Consider the following 20196-nt stretch of genomic DNA (forward strand, 5'->3'; position numbering starts at 1 on the left):
CCTGTCACTCTAGTTTGGTCATTTTGAAGATGTCGAATAGAACCACACAAGGTGTGCCTTTTGATATTGGCTTTTTTTTCATCAAGCACGATGCCCTTAAGTTCCAGCCAAGATATTGCACCTATCGATAGCTAACTCCTTTTTATTGATGAGTATGATTCTATTGTATATATGAGTTCTGTGTTTTCTTAGATTCTGTCTGTGTCTCTTTGGCATCTATTTACCACAAGCCCAGTTGCATTAAGTATGTTTTCTTATTTTCTGTATTCCTGATGTTTGGGCATTTGGGAGCCTTACAGTCCTGGAGAGAGATTCCCTCCCAGGCCGATCAATTCTTAGAGCTAGCAAAGGGCTTACTTAGCAAGAAGCATGTCTTTTACATATAAACCAACCAAACCAGGATCTATATATCCCAACCATCTCCTTATCTGCCTTATCTGTGCTAAATCATCCCAGGGTGAGATGCCAGGCATCTAGAGACCTCTGCTATATTAAAATTCAATTGGGCAAAACTTAAAGATCTCCCTGGCTTTATTCCACATTCCTTAATTGGGTAGCACTCAATCTAGTAGGTAAAAAGGAGTTCCAAAGAGCCATACAAAGCAAGAGATTTTATAGTCAGAAGAGAGCAGGAACAAGAAAACTGTACTAGGCAAAAAAAAATAATAATAATAATAAGATTTGTTATTGCAAGGTTACTTTACTTCAGGGGCAGGATGGCTAAAATATTGTGACAACAGCAGAGGGGAGTGAGGATGTGGAGAACTAGATCACCTATGTATTGCAGTATATATAATATAATAATACAACACATCCACTCTTGAAAATAGTTCAGCAGTTTCTTATAAATCTCAAAATGCACTTACCATATGACTTAGCAATGGAACTACTTTGCATTTATCCCAGAGAACTGAAAACTGTGTTTACATAAAGTCTGTACATGAATGTTCATATTAGCTTTATTCGTTATAGCCAAAACTTGGAAATAATTCGTATATCCTTGAATGGAGAAATAGTTTTTAAAATTGTGGCACATTAAAAAAAAAACACAAATAAGGGCACCTGGGTGGCTCAGTGGGTTAAGCCGCTGCCTTCGGCTCAGGTTATGATCTCAGGGTCCTGGGTCCTCTGCTCGGCAGGGAGCCTGCTTCCCCTCTCTCTCTCTCTCTCTGCCTGCCTCTCCGTCTACTTGTGATCTCTGTCAAATAAATAAATAAAATCTTTAAAAAAAAAACACAAATAAAAAACAAAAAAAATTGTGGCATAGTCACATCATGGAATACTACTCAACCATTGGTATATGCAACAACTCAGATGGATTTCAAGGCAATTATGCTGAGGGAAAAAAAAAAGCCAGTCACAAGAGTCTATATATTGTATGACTCCATTTATATGGCATTCTTGAAATTTTAAAAATTATCGAAATGGTGAACAGATTAATAGTCACCAGGGCTTAAGGATGTGGGAAGTTGTTTGCAAGGTTATAAAGTGGTAGCATCGGGGTGCCTGGGTGGCTCAGTGGGTTAAAGCCTCCGCCTTTGGCTCAGGTCATGATCCCAGGGATCTGGAATCGAGCCCTGCATCAGGCTTTATGCTCAGCACAGAGCCTGCTTCTCTCTCTCTGACTTCCTCTCTGCCTACTTGTGATCTCTGTCAAATAAATAAATAATATCTTAAAAAAAATAAAGTGATAGCATCAAGGTAGCCTTGTGGTGATTAAACAGTTTTGTATATTGTGGTGGCTATAAGAAACTTATATACATGATAAAATTATATAAGCACTGGGGCGCCTGGGTGGCTCAGTGAGTTAAAGCCTCTCCCTTCAGCTCAGGTCTTGATCCCAGGGTCCTGGGATAGAGCCCCGCATCGGGCTCTCTGCTCAGGAGGGAGCCTGCTTCCTCCTATCTGCCTACCTGTGATCTCTGTCATATAAATAAATAAAATCTTTAAAAATTAAAAAAAAAGATTTTACACCTCTGCCTTAGTCAATTTTTTAAAAGATAGATATATAGATTTATTGATTTGACAGACCGAGATCACAATTGGGCAGAGAGGCAGGGGTGGGGTGCAGTGGGGAAGCAGGCTCCCTGCTGAGCAGAGAGCCCCATGTGGGGCTCGATTCCAGGACCCTGAGATCATGACCTGAACCAAGGCAGAGGCACCCTGCTCTAGTCAATTCTGATGTCAGTTCAATTTCTTTATAAAAATCCCCATACTTTGTCCAGATTTTCACATATGGTATAAAAATATCTATAGTATTTTACCTTGAGATAAAATTCATATACTATTATATTCACCCTTTTAAAGTATACTGTTCAGTAGTTTTTGGTATCTTCACAAAGTTGTACAACCATACGCCACAAATCTCAGAACATTGTCATAACCCAGAAAGATAAAGTCCTTTAAAATATGTAGTCATTTCAATTGCACAGTATTGCTCATCTATCATCCTTATTTCCCCACACAAGTGACTAAAATGTCTACTTTTTTTGTCAAATAATCAAATTTTCTATTTCAGTTTGTCGACTTTTTTCATTTATTTCTGCATAACTAAGAATGCCTTTCTCTACTCAAATTTTAGACTTGTTTTTGCTTATTTAAGCTCCTTGAGTTCTATGTTTAGTAATGACCCCTCTAGCATTTGAATATATACATGCATAATGGTTTATAAAACTTCCAATACAACATGCCATTCACAGGTTTTTCAATTGTGTGCATTTTCACATTAAATAATATGTACATTAAGGACTTAGTTCCCTAACCCATGTTAATCAATAGGGAGCACTAAGTTAAAATTCAGGTATTTGACGGCTATCCTGTTGTTATGGTTTCTTCCATTCTGGTCAAATATTGTGGCCTGTATGTTTTCCGTTTTGGGAAGAACTAATTATTAGGAATCATATTCTTATCTCTTCCTGTTTTTTGACAGCTATGCTTTCAACTATTCGTCATACTCACAGGGCTTCAGACTGGCATTAATCTTGTGCAGGCATAGAAGATGGAGTCTGAAGGAAGACTATCCACAAATTCTTTTTTTCTTTTAAAATTTCATGCTGAATAATGAGTGATGAGAAAACCTTTCCTATATCTCATTACATTCATCTCTTTTTTCCATTAGGAATTCTCTTAGACAAAGGTAAACAACATGGTTAAAGTCCTTTACACAAATAGGATTTGAGTAAAGGATTTTATATTCTAGTATTCCAATATTGTACACCTGGCTGGCTCAGTTGGAAGAGTGTGTGACTCTCAATCTCAGGGTCATGAATTCAAGTACCACATAGTGTATAGAGATTATTTAAATAAACTTTATTCTTTTTTTTAAGTTTTATTTATTTATTTGACAGAGAGAGATCACAAGTAGGCAGAGAGGCAGGCAGACAGAGAGAGAGGGGGAAGCAGGCTCCCTGCCAAGCAGAGAGCCCGACAAGGGGCTTGATCCCAGGACCCTGAGCCAAAGGCAGAGGCTTAACCCACTGAGCCACCCAGGCGCCCCTTAAATAAACTTTTAAAAAAGTAATCTCTACAAATAATAAAGATAACTTGAAAATGAGTGTACCAAGGAACACAGTGGACAACTTTACTAAGCATTTACTATGCAATAGGAATAGTTCTAAGCACTTTACATTTATTAATTCATTGAATCCTCACAACAAACCCACACATACAGCATGATTATCTTTAATAATACATAAGAAATAAAATGCCACTAACATATAAAAGTGAAAAGTAAAGACAAAAACTAGATGTAAACACATTGATAACTGGTTAATTACCTTTCTAGCATGAGATTGGGGTGGATAAAAAGGAACAAAATAGTTTACAGGGAGAAAATGTGCATAATTTCAGCGATTGAAATAGGTGTTTTAAAAGAAAGATTCAAAGGTCAAAAATCAGGGCATACTTCATAACTGCAAACATTTAGATGCAAATAGAACACGAGTAATAAAGTCACTTTGAAAAGTAATTAAGTATATATAACTCATTTAAAAAATCTGTATTTAATAAAATGGCAACCATATTTTTTGGCATGATATAAAAACAAGTGAAGGGATAACACGCATGCATACCATGATTTTAAAAACAGAATCTGGGAGGTTTGCTCTATCATCTTTACAGAGTAGCCATTGATAGTTGCTATGATTACTGTTAATCTTGGTTTTTAGTTGCTGGTTTTCTGATTTTCCATTTTATGTAAGAAAATACAAATTTGTGAAATGAAAGATTCAGAATCTTTCATTTGTGAAATGAAATGAAAGATTAATACTGACTTCAAAAACAAGGTTGTAATTCTACAATTAAAAAATACAAGGTCACACAATTTTAAACAGCATGATATTGGTGTAAGCACAAACACATAGATCAGAGAAGAAAAATAAATTCAAGCAAATATAAACAAGAATGTCTCACCAAGAAGGTAAAATAAAATAAGGGGCAAGAAAATAATTACTGAACAACTGTCCTTAGTACAAGATTGGGGGACATGGGATGGGCAAATGTCAATTTAGAATCTTAATTCATAACTTAGACTGAAATACATTTGAATTAAAAAGAAATACGAAATAAAATTTAAAAACAAAAAATAGTGAAAGTGTAACTACCAAACATGATTTTTTTTGTTTGTTTGTTTAAAATATCAGTTAGGTAACAAGAGCTTTAACTTTTATTATTCATCAGTATGAGTTCCCTGATGACGAATGAGATCTGAGCCACTACTAAATGCCTTTCCACATTCCTTACAGTTATAGGGCTTTTCACCAGTGTGAATTCTCAGATGTCGCGTAAGATTTGAGCATTTATTAAAGGCCTTTCCACATTCACTACATTCATATGGTTTTTCATCTGTATGAATTCTCTGATGTTGAAAAAGTTGTGAGTTCTGAGTAAAGGCCTTCCCACATTCAAGACATTCAAAGGGTTTCTCACCAGCGTGAATTCTCTGATGTTGACGAAGTTGTGAGCTCTGGGTAAAAGCTTTCCCACATTCCTTACAATCATAGGGTTTCTCCCCAGTGTGAATTCTCTGATGATTAGTAAGCGCCGAGCCACTACTAAAGGCCTTGCCACATTCCTTGCACTCATAGGGTTTTTCACCAGTATGAATTCTCTGATGCTGAACAAGCTTTGAGCTCTGAGTGAAAGCTTTGCCACATTCTTTACATTCATAGGGCTTCTCACCTGTATGAATTCTCACATGTTGAAAAAGTTGTGAGCTCTTAGTAAAGGCTTTCCCACATACTTTACATTCATAGGGTTTTTCACCAGTGTGAATTCTCTGATGGTCAATAAGATTTGAGCAATAGCTAAAGGCTTTCCCACATTCCTTACATTCATAGGGCTTCTTACCAGTATGAATTCTCTGATGTTGAGAAAGGTATGAGCTACAACTGAAAGCCTTGCCACATTCCTTACATTCAAAGGGTTTTTCACCAGTGTGAATTTTCAGATGTCGAGTAACATGGGAGCCACAACTAAAGAATTTCCCACACTCCTTGCATTCATAAGATTTTTCACCAATATGAATTCTTTGATGTTGAATAAATTGTGAATTCTGACTAAAGACCTTTCCACATTTCTTACATTCATAGGGTTTCTCTTCATTATTAATTATTTGATGTAGAGTAAAGAATGTCTGTTGAATAAATGTGGGCATGTATTCATGAGTGAGTATTTCTTGGCTGAAATGCCCACTTTGATATCCCAGTTGTTTTTCAAAGTGGTTTCTATATTCCAAAATGTCTCTAAAACTGGAGTACTCAAAGCCATGCTTTGTAAGTCCCATTATCTCCCTCTGGCATGACTCTATTTCATAAACTTCCTTCTTCAGAGACAGTAACTTGGTTTCACACATTGATTCCAGATCTGAAAGAAAATGAAATGGTAAATATTCTTACCACCCTACTCCCACCACCCATTTGGGAAAAGTTAAACTTTTATAATAGAAATAGGAAAATTAAAGTGAAAACAGTATTTCACAGTAAATGACATACAGTTCTCAAGTACATCTGTTTAATCTGAAAAGAGACCCCCCAAACGCACTGAAATTAATGAGATCTAATGCAGATTGTGAGGGAGGAGACTACAGAAAAAGGAACCCACAATGATTCTCAAATATTGATGTGCATCAGAATCAGAAGGGAAGGATAGTAAACATACAATACTTGGGCATATGAAAAGATTACAAGTCATACATACATGTATATAAGCATGCATGTATGTACACGTAAGAAACCATCATACTATATGTACCACAAAAAGTGGATAATTTCCTGACCTCTATTAAAGGCTTCCTGAGAGGAACAAATACACATTGGGGAAGATTTCTGGGCTCTGCAGTATGATAAAGAATAAATTTGGTCTTTGTCCCTGGTTTCTAACACAGAGCTTCAAAAACCTTTGGAATTTCCTGAGTGATAGGACTGGGTTTTGCTATGCTAATGAAGTGACTCATGGCAATACCTAGATAGTTGTAGGACTGGTCACCAGAAAGATTCAGCATGTTATTAGGGGGTTGGGACTTACAGCTACTGGACTTCTGCGGAGGAGAAAAGAGCCAGAGATTGAGTGGCCAATGACACACTCAGTCATGCCAGTGTGATTAAATCCCAATAAAAACTCTGTACACCAAAGCTCAGACTTTCTGGTTGGTGAACACACTTGATGCGCCAGGAAGGTGATATAACTTGACTCCACAGGGAGAGGGCATGGAACCTCTGTAAAACTATCCTCTTCTATGTCTACTGCCAATGGCCTCTCTTCCAAACCAGAATCATCTCTTACTCAGACCACTGAAGTAGCCTCCCAACCCATCTCCCCACCAAGTTCTCACACTCTTTAATCCATTTGGCAACCCAAATTAACGTGGCCTGGTGTTCCACTGCTTGAAACCAAACTCCTCACACTCACTGGTAAAGACCAACTGATCTCCAATCCTGACTCACACTCCACTCTTGCTTGCTCATTGGCCCAGTAACCCCACTTTCTTTCAGTTCTGCAAACACATCAAGCTTTCCCCTCCTAGAAGGGCCTTTACAGGGGGATCTTCCCTCCATCTGGAGTTTTCTTTTCTTTTCAAAGATTTTATTTATTAGAGAGAGAGAGAGCATGAGTGGTGGGGCAGGGAGTGGGGGGCAAATGGAGAGGGAGAAGCAGATGCCCCACTTAGCGGGGAGCCCGATGTGGGCCTCGATCCCAGAACCCTGGATTCATGACCTGAGCTGAAGGTAGACAAAACCAACTGAGCCATGCAGACACCCTGGAGTTTTCTTAATACATTAAATTGTAAGACCTAGCACTGAGCCTACTACTACAGTAATTCTGAAATACTGACAGCATGAATTATTTTTCAATATGTCTACATTAACAGTAAGACGATATGAAAATGTCTGTGATTTCCATTCATGTCAAAGTCACAGGAACTACTAATACTGCTATGGTTTGTTCCAAACACCACAGTAGGAAGATATGCAATTTTCAGTTTGAGTTTACTAAATATAAAGATGTATTTTTTTCTTCTTATCCAAGTTCACAGATGCCCTAAATTCTATTCAAAAGAATCCAAAGCCCATAGCCAAGGCCCACAGGACCCCAAATCATCAGCAGGTACACCCCACCTCTCACATGCACCTAGCACACAAACACACAAACACACGTACATCCTGCTACTTTGCTGATCTCCTTTCCCACAAGTCCCTCTGCTTATTCCGTTCCAGTCACAATGGTAAGAGCTAAAAAGCTCCTCATTCGGGGACTTTGTTCTTCCTTTTCCTTCTGCCTGAATCTCTTCTACCAGATACTTAACAACATTTGTTTACTCGCTTCCTGCAGGTCTTGGTTAAATTATCACCTCATCAAAGAGGCCTTCTCTAACCTCCCTTCATACCACTTCCCACTATCTGACATTAAAAACATATCTGTTTTTTCTCCCTCACCCTCTAGAACACAGGCTCCACCAGAGCAAAACTCTGAATGTTTTATTCAATGCTGTAATCCCAGCACCGGGACCAATACTTACTATATAGTAATGCTCTTCTGGAGCATTTAAGATAAGGTAACACTTTATCCTAAATCTCGCCTTCTCTGCCACCTCTTCATTTCCATTATAGGCCTTTTCATTTTCCCCAACATCGTCATCACAGGAGGTGACCGCAATCACTTGCAAGCCTCCCAACTATTCATTCAGTACAGATTTTCCACTTCTGCATATTGAGCCTCTGACTTCCCTCTGAGCTCCCTGATTCTCTTTACTAGACTCTACTTGGTGGAAATTATTCATGATATATATATATATATATATATTTTTTTTTTTTTTTTAAGATTTTATTATTTGACAGAGAGAGAGCGAGAGAGAGAGCGAGCAAGTGAGCACAGGTAGGCAGAGGGAGAGAGAGAGAGAAGCAGGCTCTCCACTGAGCAGGGAGTCCGATGTGAGGTTTGATCCCAGGACCCTGGGATCATGACCTGACCCAAAGGCAGTCGCTTAGCTGACTGAGCCACCCAGGTGCCCCCTATTCATGGATATATTTTAGCACTACTTTTCGACTCCCAAGTTCTTAATAGGTGACATGATTAGCAAACAACAGCACCTGGCAGGCTCCTTTGCACAAATCAGTAAATGAAAAACACTGGGTAAAGGAAAAATGCACAACCAACTGATAAAACAAGTCATTGGCAAGTAATATTCACGAAGACCAGCACTTGGAGGCAGGGCAGTGCATACACGCATGTGCAGGCATGCATACACACAAACCATTCAGGTGAGAGGAAGGAAAGCAGCAAGGAACTGAATCTAAAATATGGGTGAAAGTGTTTGTTTTTGTTTTTAAGATTTTATTTATTTATTTGACAGAGATTACAAGTAGGCAGAGAGGCAGGCAGAGAGAGAGAGGAGGAAGCAGGCTCCCTGCTGAGCGGAGAGCCCGATGCGGGGGCTGGATCCCAGGATCATGACCTGAGTGGAAGGCAGAGGCTTTGACCCACTGAGCCACCCAGGTGCCCCGGGTAAAAGTGTTTTATTGGAGGGGAAGTGAAGAGCCCCTCCTATTTGAAATTATGGCAGTTGTTGGAGAAGAGTAGCAGAAAGAGTAGTAAGTGAAAGAAGGAATGAAATGGGTCATTTGTAAACTCATTCTAAGAGGACTTGGTTTTTTCCCACAAGCCTAGACAACACCTCAAAAGTGCTGGGTTTACCTGTGGTGCCTTGCTCCTACCCAATCGCTTCTCACTCACCTGAACACAGGCCTCTTGTCAGCTCTCTGCCAACCATCCAGGGCTCTTTTCCTTGTTCCAATAAGGAGATAACTTGAGGTTTAGGAATGTAAAGTCCTGCTCACAAGAAAAGATATGGGACATGGTTACGCTGTGGGTAAACCAGATCCAGAAATCAGATCCAGTCCCTTGATGACCAAAGAGGAGATGCCACTACAGGAACAGCCAAAGAAAGAGGTCGAAGATTCTGCCACAGTCACTGGAGTTGCCCATTTCCAACTCTTCCTTTGCATTGCAGCTCAAACCACTTATTTGGGAATAGGGAGCAGAAATTCAGCCGGTAACTTGAAAAGCAGCTGGGAAATTCACTGTGGAAGAAACATGCCAGAGGAGAACTCTAAATTACTGGTATAGAAGCCCTTACCCATTGACAGCAGATTGCTATAGTTCTCCAACATCACATCTCTGTACAAGTCCCTCTGACCAGGGTCCAGGCACTCCCACTCCTCCTGTGAGAAGTCTACAGACACATCACTGAACATCACTGATGCCTGAAACAATAAACATATGTATTACTTGTGTAATAAAAGAAATAATCAGAGACTATTGCACTTGTACTGTGGGGTAAAGCAAATGAATGACTGTATTGTATCACTCTTAATCAGTATCTTTGGATCTTAAAAATAGATGCAGGAGTAATTAATTTTATAATAACATTTCTAGAGGGTACCTGGCTGGCTCTGTTGGTAGAGCATGTGACTCCTGATCTTGGGGTTTTAAGTCTGAGCCCCATGTTGGCTGTAGAGAATACATCCAAAAATAAAATCTTAAAGAAAATCTATGAATAAATTTAACCAAAGTTGCAAAAGACCTATGCTCTGGAAACTATAAAACACTGATGAAAGAAATTGCAGATGAATAATAAATAAATAAATGGAGATATTCCATACTCATGGACTGGGAGAACAAATACCATTAAAATGTCTGTAGGATCCAAAGCAATCTACAGATTTAATGCAATCCGTATCAAAATACCAACAGCATTTTTCACAGAACTAAAGCAAACACTCCTAAAGTTTGTATGGAACCACAAAAGACTGGAATAGCCAAAGCAATCTTGAAAAAATAACAAAACTGGAGTTATCACAATTTCAGGCTTCAAGTTAAATTATAAAGTTGTAATAATCAAAACAGTATGGAACGGGCACAAAAATAGACACATAGACAAATGGAACAGAACAGAAAGCCCAGAAACAAAACCACAATTGTGTGGCCAATTAATCTTTGACAAGAGAGGAAAGAATATACAATGGGGAAAAGACAGTCTCTTCAACAAACGGTGTTGGGAAAACTCAATAGCGACATGCAAAAGAATGAAACTGGACCACTTTCTTACACCATATACAAAAACAAACTGAATTAAAGACCTAAACATGAGACCTAAAATCATAAAAATCCTAGGAGAGACCACAGGCAGTAACTTCTCTGGTATCAGCTGTAACATCTTTCTAGATATGTCTCCAGAGACAAGGGAAATAAAAGAAAAAGTAAACTATTGGGACTACGTGAAAATAAGAAGTTTCTGCATAGCAAAGGAAACAATCAACAAAGTTTGCAAAGGCAACCTATAGAATGAGAGAAGATATTTGCAAGTGACATATCCGACAAAGGGTTAATATCCAAAATATATAAAAAACTGATACAAATCAACATCCTAAAAACAATCCAATTTTTAAAAATGGGCAAAAGACATGAACAGACATTCCTCCAAGGAAGACATACAGATGGCCAACAGATACATGAGAAGATGCTCAACATCACTGTTCATCAGGAAATGTAAATCAAAACCACAATGAGATATCACCTCACACCTGTCAGAATGGCTAAAATCAACAACACAAGAAACAACAGGTGTTGGTGAGGACATGGAGAACATGAACCCTCTTGCGCTAGGGTGGGAATTCAAACTGGTATGGCCACTGTGGAAGACAGTATGGAAGTTCCTCAAAAAACTAAAAATATAACTACTCTATGATCCAGTCATTGCATTACTGAATACAAAATATTAACTCAAAGGGATACATGCACCCCTATGTTTATATGGCAGCATTACTTACAATACCCAAATTATAGAAGCAACCTCAATGTCCATTGATAGGTGAAGGGACAAGGTATGGTATTTATATAGACAATGGGATATTACTCAGCCATAAAAAGAATGAAATCTTGCCATTGCAACAACATGGATGGATCTAAGGAAAATAAGCAAGTCAGAGAAAAAGACAAATACCATATAATTTAATTCATATGTCAAATTTTAAAAATGAAACAAACCAACAAAGGAAAAAAAGAGAGAGACCAAAAAAAAAAAGAAGAAGAAGAAGAGAAAAGAAAAAAAAAAAGACTATAAACCACAGAGAAAAAACAAATGGTTACTAGAGCGGAGGTTGTTGGGGGATGGGTGGAATAAATGAAGGGGATTAAGAGTACACTTATCTTGATGAGCACTGAGTAATATATGGAATTGCTGAATCACTATATTGTACACCTGAAACAAATATAACATTATATGTTAACTGAACAAAAAGGGTAATCAGTTTATTTTATATTGAAAACAAACAAGTTCCTGATTCTATTTATTGAAAAGGCCTAGAAATAATAATTTATCCAGTACAAATAAACACCCCAGTATCTACATTGTAGTCCTTAAGTATCATATTCAAATGAAAAGAACCAAGGTCCTTTGGGGAAAGAGATGATTTCAGGATTGAGTCAGAAATGCACAGGATGAGTCTGAACTATTCTATTGTATCAGAAAGCAAGAGAGCTATCAAAAACTATTAGAATCATGTTACAAGGACTCAGGCACCAACTTGAAGAGCCTCTCTATGGCCAAAAACGGTATAATATGAGGATCTAATATAATGGACCTATAGATTAAAAAATATTTAAATTATGAGCTAGTAACAACAATGAATTAAAAAATCTTCTGGTCACCTTTTTAGGATTCTAAGAAACTAACTCATTATTCAAATATTCTTTCCTAGATAGACTATCCTTTAGGGTAACCAGACAGTTGATGGGAAGTTTTAATTTATAAAGAGAATTTCACCTAATCTATGAAGGAGGAATGACAGAATTAAAATATCATTCTGAAACCTCTAGTCTAGACAGTAACCATCAATGGTGGGTAACATTACAAAAAGGAACAGAACTAGATATAATGTGCCTCCTGATAGACTCACATATCACCACCTATGACATACTCATGACAAAAAAAAAAAAAAATCCCAACTGAATCTGATCAAGCATCTAGACTTAACTACCAATTTTCAGGAAACAGTTAAATGATGCCACAGAGATGCAATTGGCAAAATCCGAAGAGTGGACAACAAACCATTTTTTTTTCCTTTTCTAACAAAAACATACACAGAAAGAAAATAGATGGAAGGGGTACCTACAAAATAAGAGATTCAAAAGACCTCAGTGAACTGCAGTGCACAGTCCTTATTTGGATTCTAATTCAAATAAGCAATTAAAGAATTCAACGATTATAAAAATTTGAACACTGGCTAGATACTGATGATACTAAGAAATTACTTCTAACTTCTCTAGAGGCAATAATGGCATAATGGTTGTTCTTAAAAATAATCCTTATCTTTTAGAAATACAATTTGTATTTCTTCAAAATAATCCTGCATATAGGAGTGAGGGCAGGGTAATGTGTAAGGAAGAAACAGGTATCAATATAAATGAAACAAGATTGACTGGGAGGTGAAGCTGAATGGTAAGTCTATGGGAGTTCTTAACTCCTCCACTTTCCTATGTCTGAAATTCATTATTATGAAAATTTTTAAAGGGGGTTGGTAGAGAATAGAATATCTGCAAGGATCTAAGCACACAAATAGCATTGCTTTAAACAAAATTGTGATATAACTGTTGTGGGATAAGGAAGTAGAGTGTGATATAGCAAATCTAAATGCACACATACCTTGCAAAAAAATAACTACAAAATGTCGAAAAATTTGATTAATCAAGATAGCAATATAGGAATATTCATTAAAATATGGATGTATTCTATTGTAAATAGCTAAAAGAGATGCAAGTATCTCCATTTAGGGAGTATCTTTATTTCTGAGATTAAAAACAACAACAAACAAACTGGTGAGTCATATGGAAATTCCTCATGACCCACATTTCCTGTTCAACTTTAAATTGAAATTCGTTCATGGATGCCCTAAAAGTCACAGAGACCTATAGGATCAGCTACCGAGACCACAATCTTCCAAGCTCATAAACCAGGAGGTGTCGCATTTGGAACATTTGGAACTATCAACATCATTTCCTATTCTGACTGGTAAATACCGATCCGTAGAACAAACCTGTGCTTGCTCCCACCTAAGCAACTTGTACTTCTCCATCTCTTCAAGTCACTGGAAAAACTAAGTTCATTCTACAAAACTACTCTCATTTCTTTTTATAAGAATTCATTTCCTGGGGTGCCTGGGTGGCTCAGCAGGTTAAAGCCTCTGCCTTCGGCCCAGGTCATGATCCCAGGGTCCTGGGATCGAGCCCCGCATCGGGCTCTCTACTCAGTGCAGAGCCTGCTTCTCTCTCTCTCTCTCTGCCTGCCTCTCTGCCTACTTGTGTTCTCTGTCAAATAAATAAATAAAATCTTAAAAAAAAAAAAAGAATTCATTTCCTTTCCATCATAGCTCCTGGGAGAGGGCTGAGAAAAGAGATGCCAGAGGAAAATATTAATGCTGGGTCAAAAGAAGAGGGCACTTAAGAATGGTGATGTATTATCTGGTTAGAGTGATGGGGAAAGGAGACCAAGGATCCTGAAGGGGAAAAGGGAACCTGATAGTCAAAAATGTTAGGAGTAGTGGGGCACCTGGGTGGCTCAGTGGGTTAAGCCGCTGCCTTCGGCTCAGGTCATGATCTCAGGGTCCTGGGATCGAGTCCCGCATGGGGCTCTCTGCTCAGCGGGGAGCCTGCTTCCCTCTCTCTCTCTCTCTCTCTGCCTGCCTCTCTGTCTACTGTGATCTCTCTCTCTGTCAAATAAATAAATAAAATCTTAAAAAAAAAAAAAGTTAGGAGTAGGAAAACAAATAGTCACATAACCATTAGAAAATTTTTTTCCTTTCCTTTTCTTTCTTTCTTTTTGAAACTAAATGTCAGGAAGGTAAGAAAAAAGCATCAACTCACCTGGGCCATGGCTTTCAGTATTCAGGAGAGGATGAATCCTTCTTGGGGCTGTTTTCCTGAGAAAGGATAGTATTCTGAGAAAGCAGACTGGGGAAGCAAAGAAATGTTCTAGAAAACCACACTGGCTTTCAGCTGATCACTCCAGGTATTATGACATAACTGTGGTCAGTGGGAGTATGGGATAAATCCTACTTCTTCAACCCCAGAAGTCCAAGGCCTTAGCTCTAGAGAAATGGATCCTGACTAGTGGATTCCAAGGAATACAGACTCCTATTCCCTCTCCTTCATCTGATTAATCCAGGTTCTTGCGTCAGCCAAGTGATTCAGGCCAGACCTTGTCCCACTTCAGTGAACCCAAGACATAGCTGCTTTGACCGGCCTAAGGAGATCCCTCCTCTGTGGTCCTCACTCAGGTCCTCAAGCAAATTCACCCAAATGGTACCCTTTGTTCAGGAACCCAGTATGCTCTTATCAGAAGGACTAAGACTTCCCTAATGAAGTCTTCTCTCTTCTCAAGCCCAAGACAGTCTGTGAACTCCCATCCCCCCAGAACTCCTCACCTCAGCCATACACAGAGGCACTCCTCATTCTTACCCTACAGTTCAGTTTTTCTAAAATAATAATTATAATAATAACAACAGCAACAACTTTGCCTATATGTTTTTGCCACATAAAACAAGGTGTAACTTTTATAACTTTTTTTTAAAAACTAAAATTTATGGCATAAATTAGTACAGTGAAACAGACATCCTAATTACTAAAATTAGACCAATTTTGTGACTGAAAGGAACCAGAGGAATGTTTATTTTTCAACTGTGACTGAAAGACTTATCCAGAGGCAGGAAATTAACTGGCCCAGAGAAGCTTAATAGAAGTTATGGGGAAAAAATAAAGCAGTTGTTTCCTATGGAGTACTGGTTTTCTAATGGATTTAGTGGGGGAAAAAAAGATTAAATAATACTTTTGATAGTGCCTTCTCCCTGATTTTACTGTGAATGCTTCTAGTATTACATATTAGCTTCATTGGGCATTAGGTTAGTTCTATTTTTCTTTAACCCTTTAATGACAGAAATCTGCAAACACACTCAAAAGTAGAGTTTAAACAGTATGAAAATCCTCCATGTACTAGCTTCAATAATTATCAGGTCATGGCCAACGTGGTTTTATCTAGATTCTCCTCCACTAATTTTAGGTTAGCTTTGATTTTTGTTTAAATAGCTTTACTGAGATATACTTTGCATGTTATCTAAGTCAATCACTTAAAATACATAAATTCTATTTTTTTTTTACTATATCCATATGATCTAATTTTAGAACATTTTCACTTCTACAAAAGAAAGCCCATTAACAGGCAATCTCCTTTTTCCCCTCCTCCCTCAGCCCTAAGCAGACACAAATCTATTTTCTGCCTCTATTGACTTGTATAGCATTTCATATAAATGGAATCATATGATATGTGGCCTTTTGTGACTAGATTTTTTTCATTTATTATGTTTTCAAGGTATATCCATATTGTGGTGTGTTACCAGAACTTCATTCCCTTTTATTGCTGAATAATATTCCATCGTATGGATAGGACACATCAGGGTGCTGGGATCCAGCCCTGCATCAGGTTCTCTGCTCAGTGGGGAGCCTACTTCCCCCCCACACTCTGACTGCCTCTCTGCCTACTTGTGGTCTCTGTCAAATAAATAAAATCTTTTTTAAAAATGTTTAGAGCAACTCTTTTAAGTGAACCCAAAACAAGAAAAAACAAATGTCCAAATATATAACTGGGGTTTATAACAATAAGGATAAGTCTAAAAAATGCAATATTGTGGTAAAAAAACAAGACTCAAAACAATATTACCCAGAACAATTTAATTTCTATAAAAGACACAACTATATTACTTATGGATGTTTAAATATATGATAAATTGTTTGATTTTTTTTTTTTGAAACACAACAAGAAAATACATTATTCACCAAAGTCAGAATAAGGGTTACCTAAAGAGGTGAAGAGAATAAGTTTATTCTGGGGACAGGAAGAACAGAGGCTTCTGGAGGGCTGACACAAGTTTTTATTATATAGTGTTTTCCTTTATAATTCTTAAACTGTATGTCTATATTTTAAACACTTTTGTGGAAATATGTAATATTCAGGAATTTTTAACCAAGGAAAAATTAATTATATAATAGCTATAAATTTTAGTGAAAACATAAAATATGAAATGATAAATGCTTTGAGATTCTGATCTTGAAAATAATGTATACTGTACACATGAAATGTGTTAGAAGGAAATCGATCAATATATTGGCAATGGTTGTATTTGGGTGGCAGGAGTTTATTTTGCTCTCTGTAACTTCCCATTTTCCAAATTCTTTAAAATAATCATATGTACATATGTATGTGTGTATGTGCATGTTTAAAAAGAAGCACAAGCTTAATACACTGGAGAAATTGAGCTATTTTCTAAATTAGCAAGTGAACACTATGTAGAAAAAAATGAAGGGAACTCTTGGGATCTGTGTGTCCACCCCTTGAGGTTCCTATCATTTTCTTTAATGGAAATTTGTCCAGGTCACATAGTTGAGTCCACATTAAACAATGCCATCCAGAAGAAAAGCTTAAAAAGGAAACCCCCTAGCACCTTTTATTTGGCTTCCTCAACATTCATTCCTCCTTCTTCCTCTGGAGACCTAACTGAGAAGAGCAGAGCTGAGGAACGAGAAAGGAATCATGAGATGCCAGGCCTTTCTTGTGGCCCAGACTGACCAGAGCAGTAGTAGCTCTGGATTCACACCTACTCCCTCCACCACAGCCCCCCCCTCCCATGGAGAGGAGGGTTGAAGAGAGGTCAGAGTCTAGGCTGTTCAGAGCATTCCTGTCTGAGCATGTCAGAAGGAAAGAAATTTCTGCTGTCCAGAACCAAAATCTTCTCTGGACCTCACACAACTACTGGGACAACACACACTGCCACCCTGGGAACAATAACAGGCACCCTCCAACTGTACACACGGTGTCACAAAAAGTTACATGTTCATACTCACACGTCCTCATAAAGTCAGACATCCAGTAGGCTCAGCGTGCTAACATTCATACAAATAAAACCACACACACACACACACTCAGATAACACTCATGACCGCATAATCACAGATTCTTTACATTCCCCATCTCGTACACACAATGTCACACAAAACGAACATACACTCACAGACGACCGGTGGGGACAGCCACACCTTACACACACGGAGCGTCACAGAACCACACACCTACAACAGGGATATCCAGCCACACCTGCAAACAGAGGTTCGCGCATGGTCAGTCGCAATGACACACCCACTACAGGGACAGACAATCACACCACTACACAGAGCGCCGCACGGTCACATAAGGTCACGGTCGCACACATGGAACCCTGTTCCTCCCTTCCCCCAGTCTGACGAACTCTTACGCGCCAGAGACTTCAGACCCGCCCAGACCGCCCCTTCAGGCTGCTCCTCCCCAACCCACGGATGCACCAGCGCAGCCTGGTCGAGCCCCCAACGCTTAGGCCGCTCACCTTGTAATTCCCCTTGCCGGGAGGCCGAGGATCGGGCAAGCGAGCGAAGGAGCGGCCCTATTCCTCCGGAGGCCTCTGGGAAATGTAGTCCGGAAGCAGGTCGGCTCAGACAAGATGGCGTCTGGCGCTTGGATTTCCTGCTGGCGCATAAGCCTGAGCCAAGCCGATACCCCCACTCCCATCTCCAGATCGCTGCAAGGGGTCTTCTAGATCCACGCGCAGTCTCCGAGCCAGGTTCCCAGGAGAGACAGCCCACACATCCTGGAGATAAGCTCCCTCTATGGGCCCTGCTAGTGCCTAGGAGCCACATGTTTCTAAAGAAATAGAAAAATGTTGCTGCGTTCCCACGGAAGTTGATCAGAGCCGCAAGAACTTCTGGGAAATGTAGTCTAGAGGTGAAAAGGGTGAGGCCACTTCCATCGAGCTTGTCTTAGGTGACTGCACGAAGCTTGTCCACAGTGAAGAGTGGAGCCCCACCCAAGACTCTTCTGGAACTTGTATCTGTTAACCTTAAAAATAAAAGTAAGTTATTTTACCACCAAAATGAGTCTGTTGGGAATAACAGAATTGCAATTCAGGAGGAGAACCCTCGGCTAAAATGGTAGACAAGTCCAGCTAACAAAGAAGAGAAACAACTCTTTCATGGAAAAGGAGGAAGTTGGAAAGTTATTTTGAGGGAAAATCCATTGGAGAAAACCAGGGTGATGATGGTTTATCATTGGCGAAACTGCAGGGGTAGTCAATTTGTTCTAGGTGAGGCAATTTAGGAACATTGGTTAATTTAGGAATATTTTTATCACCCCAAAAAGAAACCCTATACCTACCAACAATCACTCCCAATTTGTCCTAACCCTGACAACCCTAAGGAACTCTAATTTACCCTCTGTGTCTACAGATCTGCCTATTCTGAACATTTCTTATAAATACAGTGTGGTCTTCTGTGACTGGCTTCTTCTCTCAGAATAATGTTTTCAAGGACCATCTGTGTTGTGGCATGTATTTTTTATTAACAAATTCTGTTGTATGGGTATACCACATTTTCTTTGTCCCTTAATCTATTTAGAGGCATTTGGATTATTTCTACTTTTGGCTATTGTGTATAATGCTGCAATGACCAATTGTGTACAAATTTTTACATGAATATACATTTCTAGTGTTCTTGGGTGTATGTATAAGAGTGGAATTACTGGGTCATACAGTAACTCTATGTTTAATATTGGCCTCAAAGAATGAGTTGGTAAGTGCTTAATGTAATAGCTTTTGAGGACTTATTTTGTGTAAGCTTTACATGTGTTTTCCTTGATCTTCCTGACATGGACGACCCTCCTATGGCACTCCTGAAAAAAATACTGTTATCAAGATTTTTGATGATGTAGAATATGTTGTGGATAGAGAACATGTCCTTAGTTCATGATCACAGATGGTGATTTTCAGGACTGGAATTTGAATCTTAGGCTTGTCATAATCTGAAGCATACAATCTTCATAACCAACCATTTTATTTCACATTTTACTCTCTTCCTCATAGTCCTTTTCTACTCTCATCTCTGTAATAGCTGCATCCATATTCTTCTTTCTTGTCCTAAATAATTCTCATGAAACTTTTCTTCCATCAAGTCCTATTTATTCTACTTTATTTCCGTCACCCTCTTCTACTCATACCAGGTTCAGCCAACACTTAAGTATCCTTTGGGGGTTTGATGGGTTGATGGAGGGAGGGGAGTAGGGGATAGACCAGATGGGGGAAGGGTATTAAAGACAGCACTTGTGATGGGCACTGGGTGCTATAGGTAAGTGATGAATCATTGAATATTAATCCAGAAACCAATATTACACTGTATGTTAACTAGCAAAATATAAGTTTAAAAAATTTTTAGCTCTTGAAGTTAGCAGTTCGACCCATTTTGAGTTAATTTTTGTAAATGATGAGAGATAAGGGCCCAACTTCATTCTTTGCAGGTGGCTGTGCTGTTGTTGCAGCACTTTTATTTAAAAGCCTGCTCAGTATTTCTCAACTTAATCGTCAATATTGATTGATCTTATAGATGTATGGGTTTATTTCTGAATTCTTAATTATATTCCATTGATCTGCATCCCCATCCTTGTACCAATATCATAGTGTGTGATTGTCCTTATAGTAACTTTAAAATAGAGAAGTAGGAGTCCTCCTACTTTGTTTTCCTTTTTCAAGATTGGTTTGGTTCTTCTAGGTTTCTTGCAATTGCATATGAATTTCA

The 20196-nt window shown here is 38.6% G+C and overlaps 1 protein-coding gene across 13 annotated transcripts; it reads right to left on the reverse strand.

The window, feature by feature from the left end:
* Nucleotides 1–3608: 3608 nt before the first annotated feature.
* On the reverse strand, nt 3609–18310 carry ZNF383 (zinc finger protein 383). 13 transcript variants are annotated; one of them, XM_059153782.1, is made up of 7 exons: nt 17961–18310; nt 17046–17113; nt 14416–14471; nt 9938–11755; nt 9632–9758; nt 9229–9324; nt 3609–5862 (listed from the first exon to the last, which is right to left on the reverse strand). In XM_059153782.1, exons 4-7 carry the CDS (start codon nt 9998–10000, stop codon nt 4667–4669), a joined length of 1482 nt encoding a protein of 493 aa, XP_059009765.1. In that variant the 5' UTR covers nt 10001–11755; nt 14416–14471; nt 17046–17113; nt 17961–18310; the 3' UTR covers nt 3609–4666. The 13 variants fall into 13 exon arrangements, with proteins under 13 accessions (XP_059009765.1, XP_059009763.1, XP_059009766.1 ...); XM_059153780.1 differs by having other exon boundaries at nt 14416–14502; XM_059153783.1 differs by lacking the exon at nt 17046–17113 and having other exon boundaries at nt 14416–14463.
* Between the last annotated feature and the right edge of the window lie 1886 nt (nt 18311–20196).

Source organism: Mustela lutreola, chromosome 16, assembly GCF_030435805.1.
Source record: "Mustela lutreola isolate mMusLut2 chromosome 16, mMusLut2.pri, whole genome shotgun sequence".
NCBI lineage: Eukaryota > Metazoa > Chordata > Mammalia > Carnivora > Mustelidae > Mustela > Mustela lutreola.

What these genes read in the sequence shown, in the direction of transcription:
- ZNF383 (XM_059153783.1), bottom strand. Translation starts at nt 10,000, where the DNA reads ATGGGGCTCAGACTTAAAACCCCAAGATCAGGAGTCACATGCTCTACC. An exon ending in CTACCAACAGAGCCAGCCAG is followed by an intron (nt 9,759 to 9,937) that starts GTACCCTCTAGA and finishes TTATTGTTTCAG; the next exon opens with GCATCAGTGATGTTCAGTGA. An exon ending in GACAAGAGGCCTGTGTTCAG is followed by an intron (nt 5,863 to 9,228) that starts GTGAGTGAGAAG and finishes ATTTTCTTTCAG; the next exon opens with ATCTGGAATCAATGTGTGAA.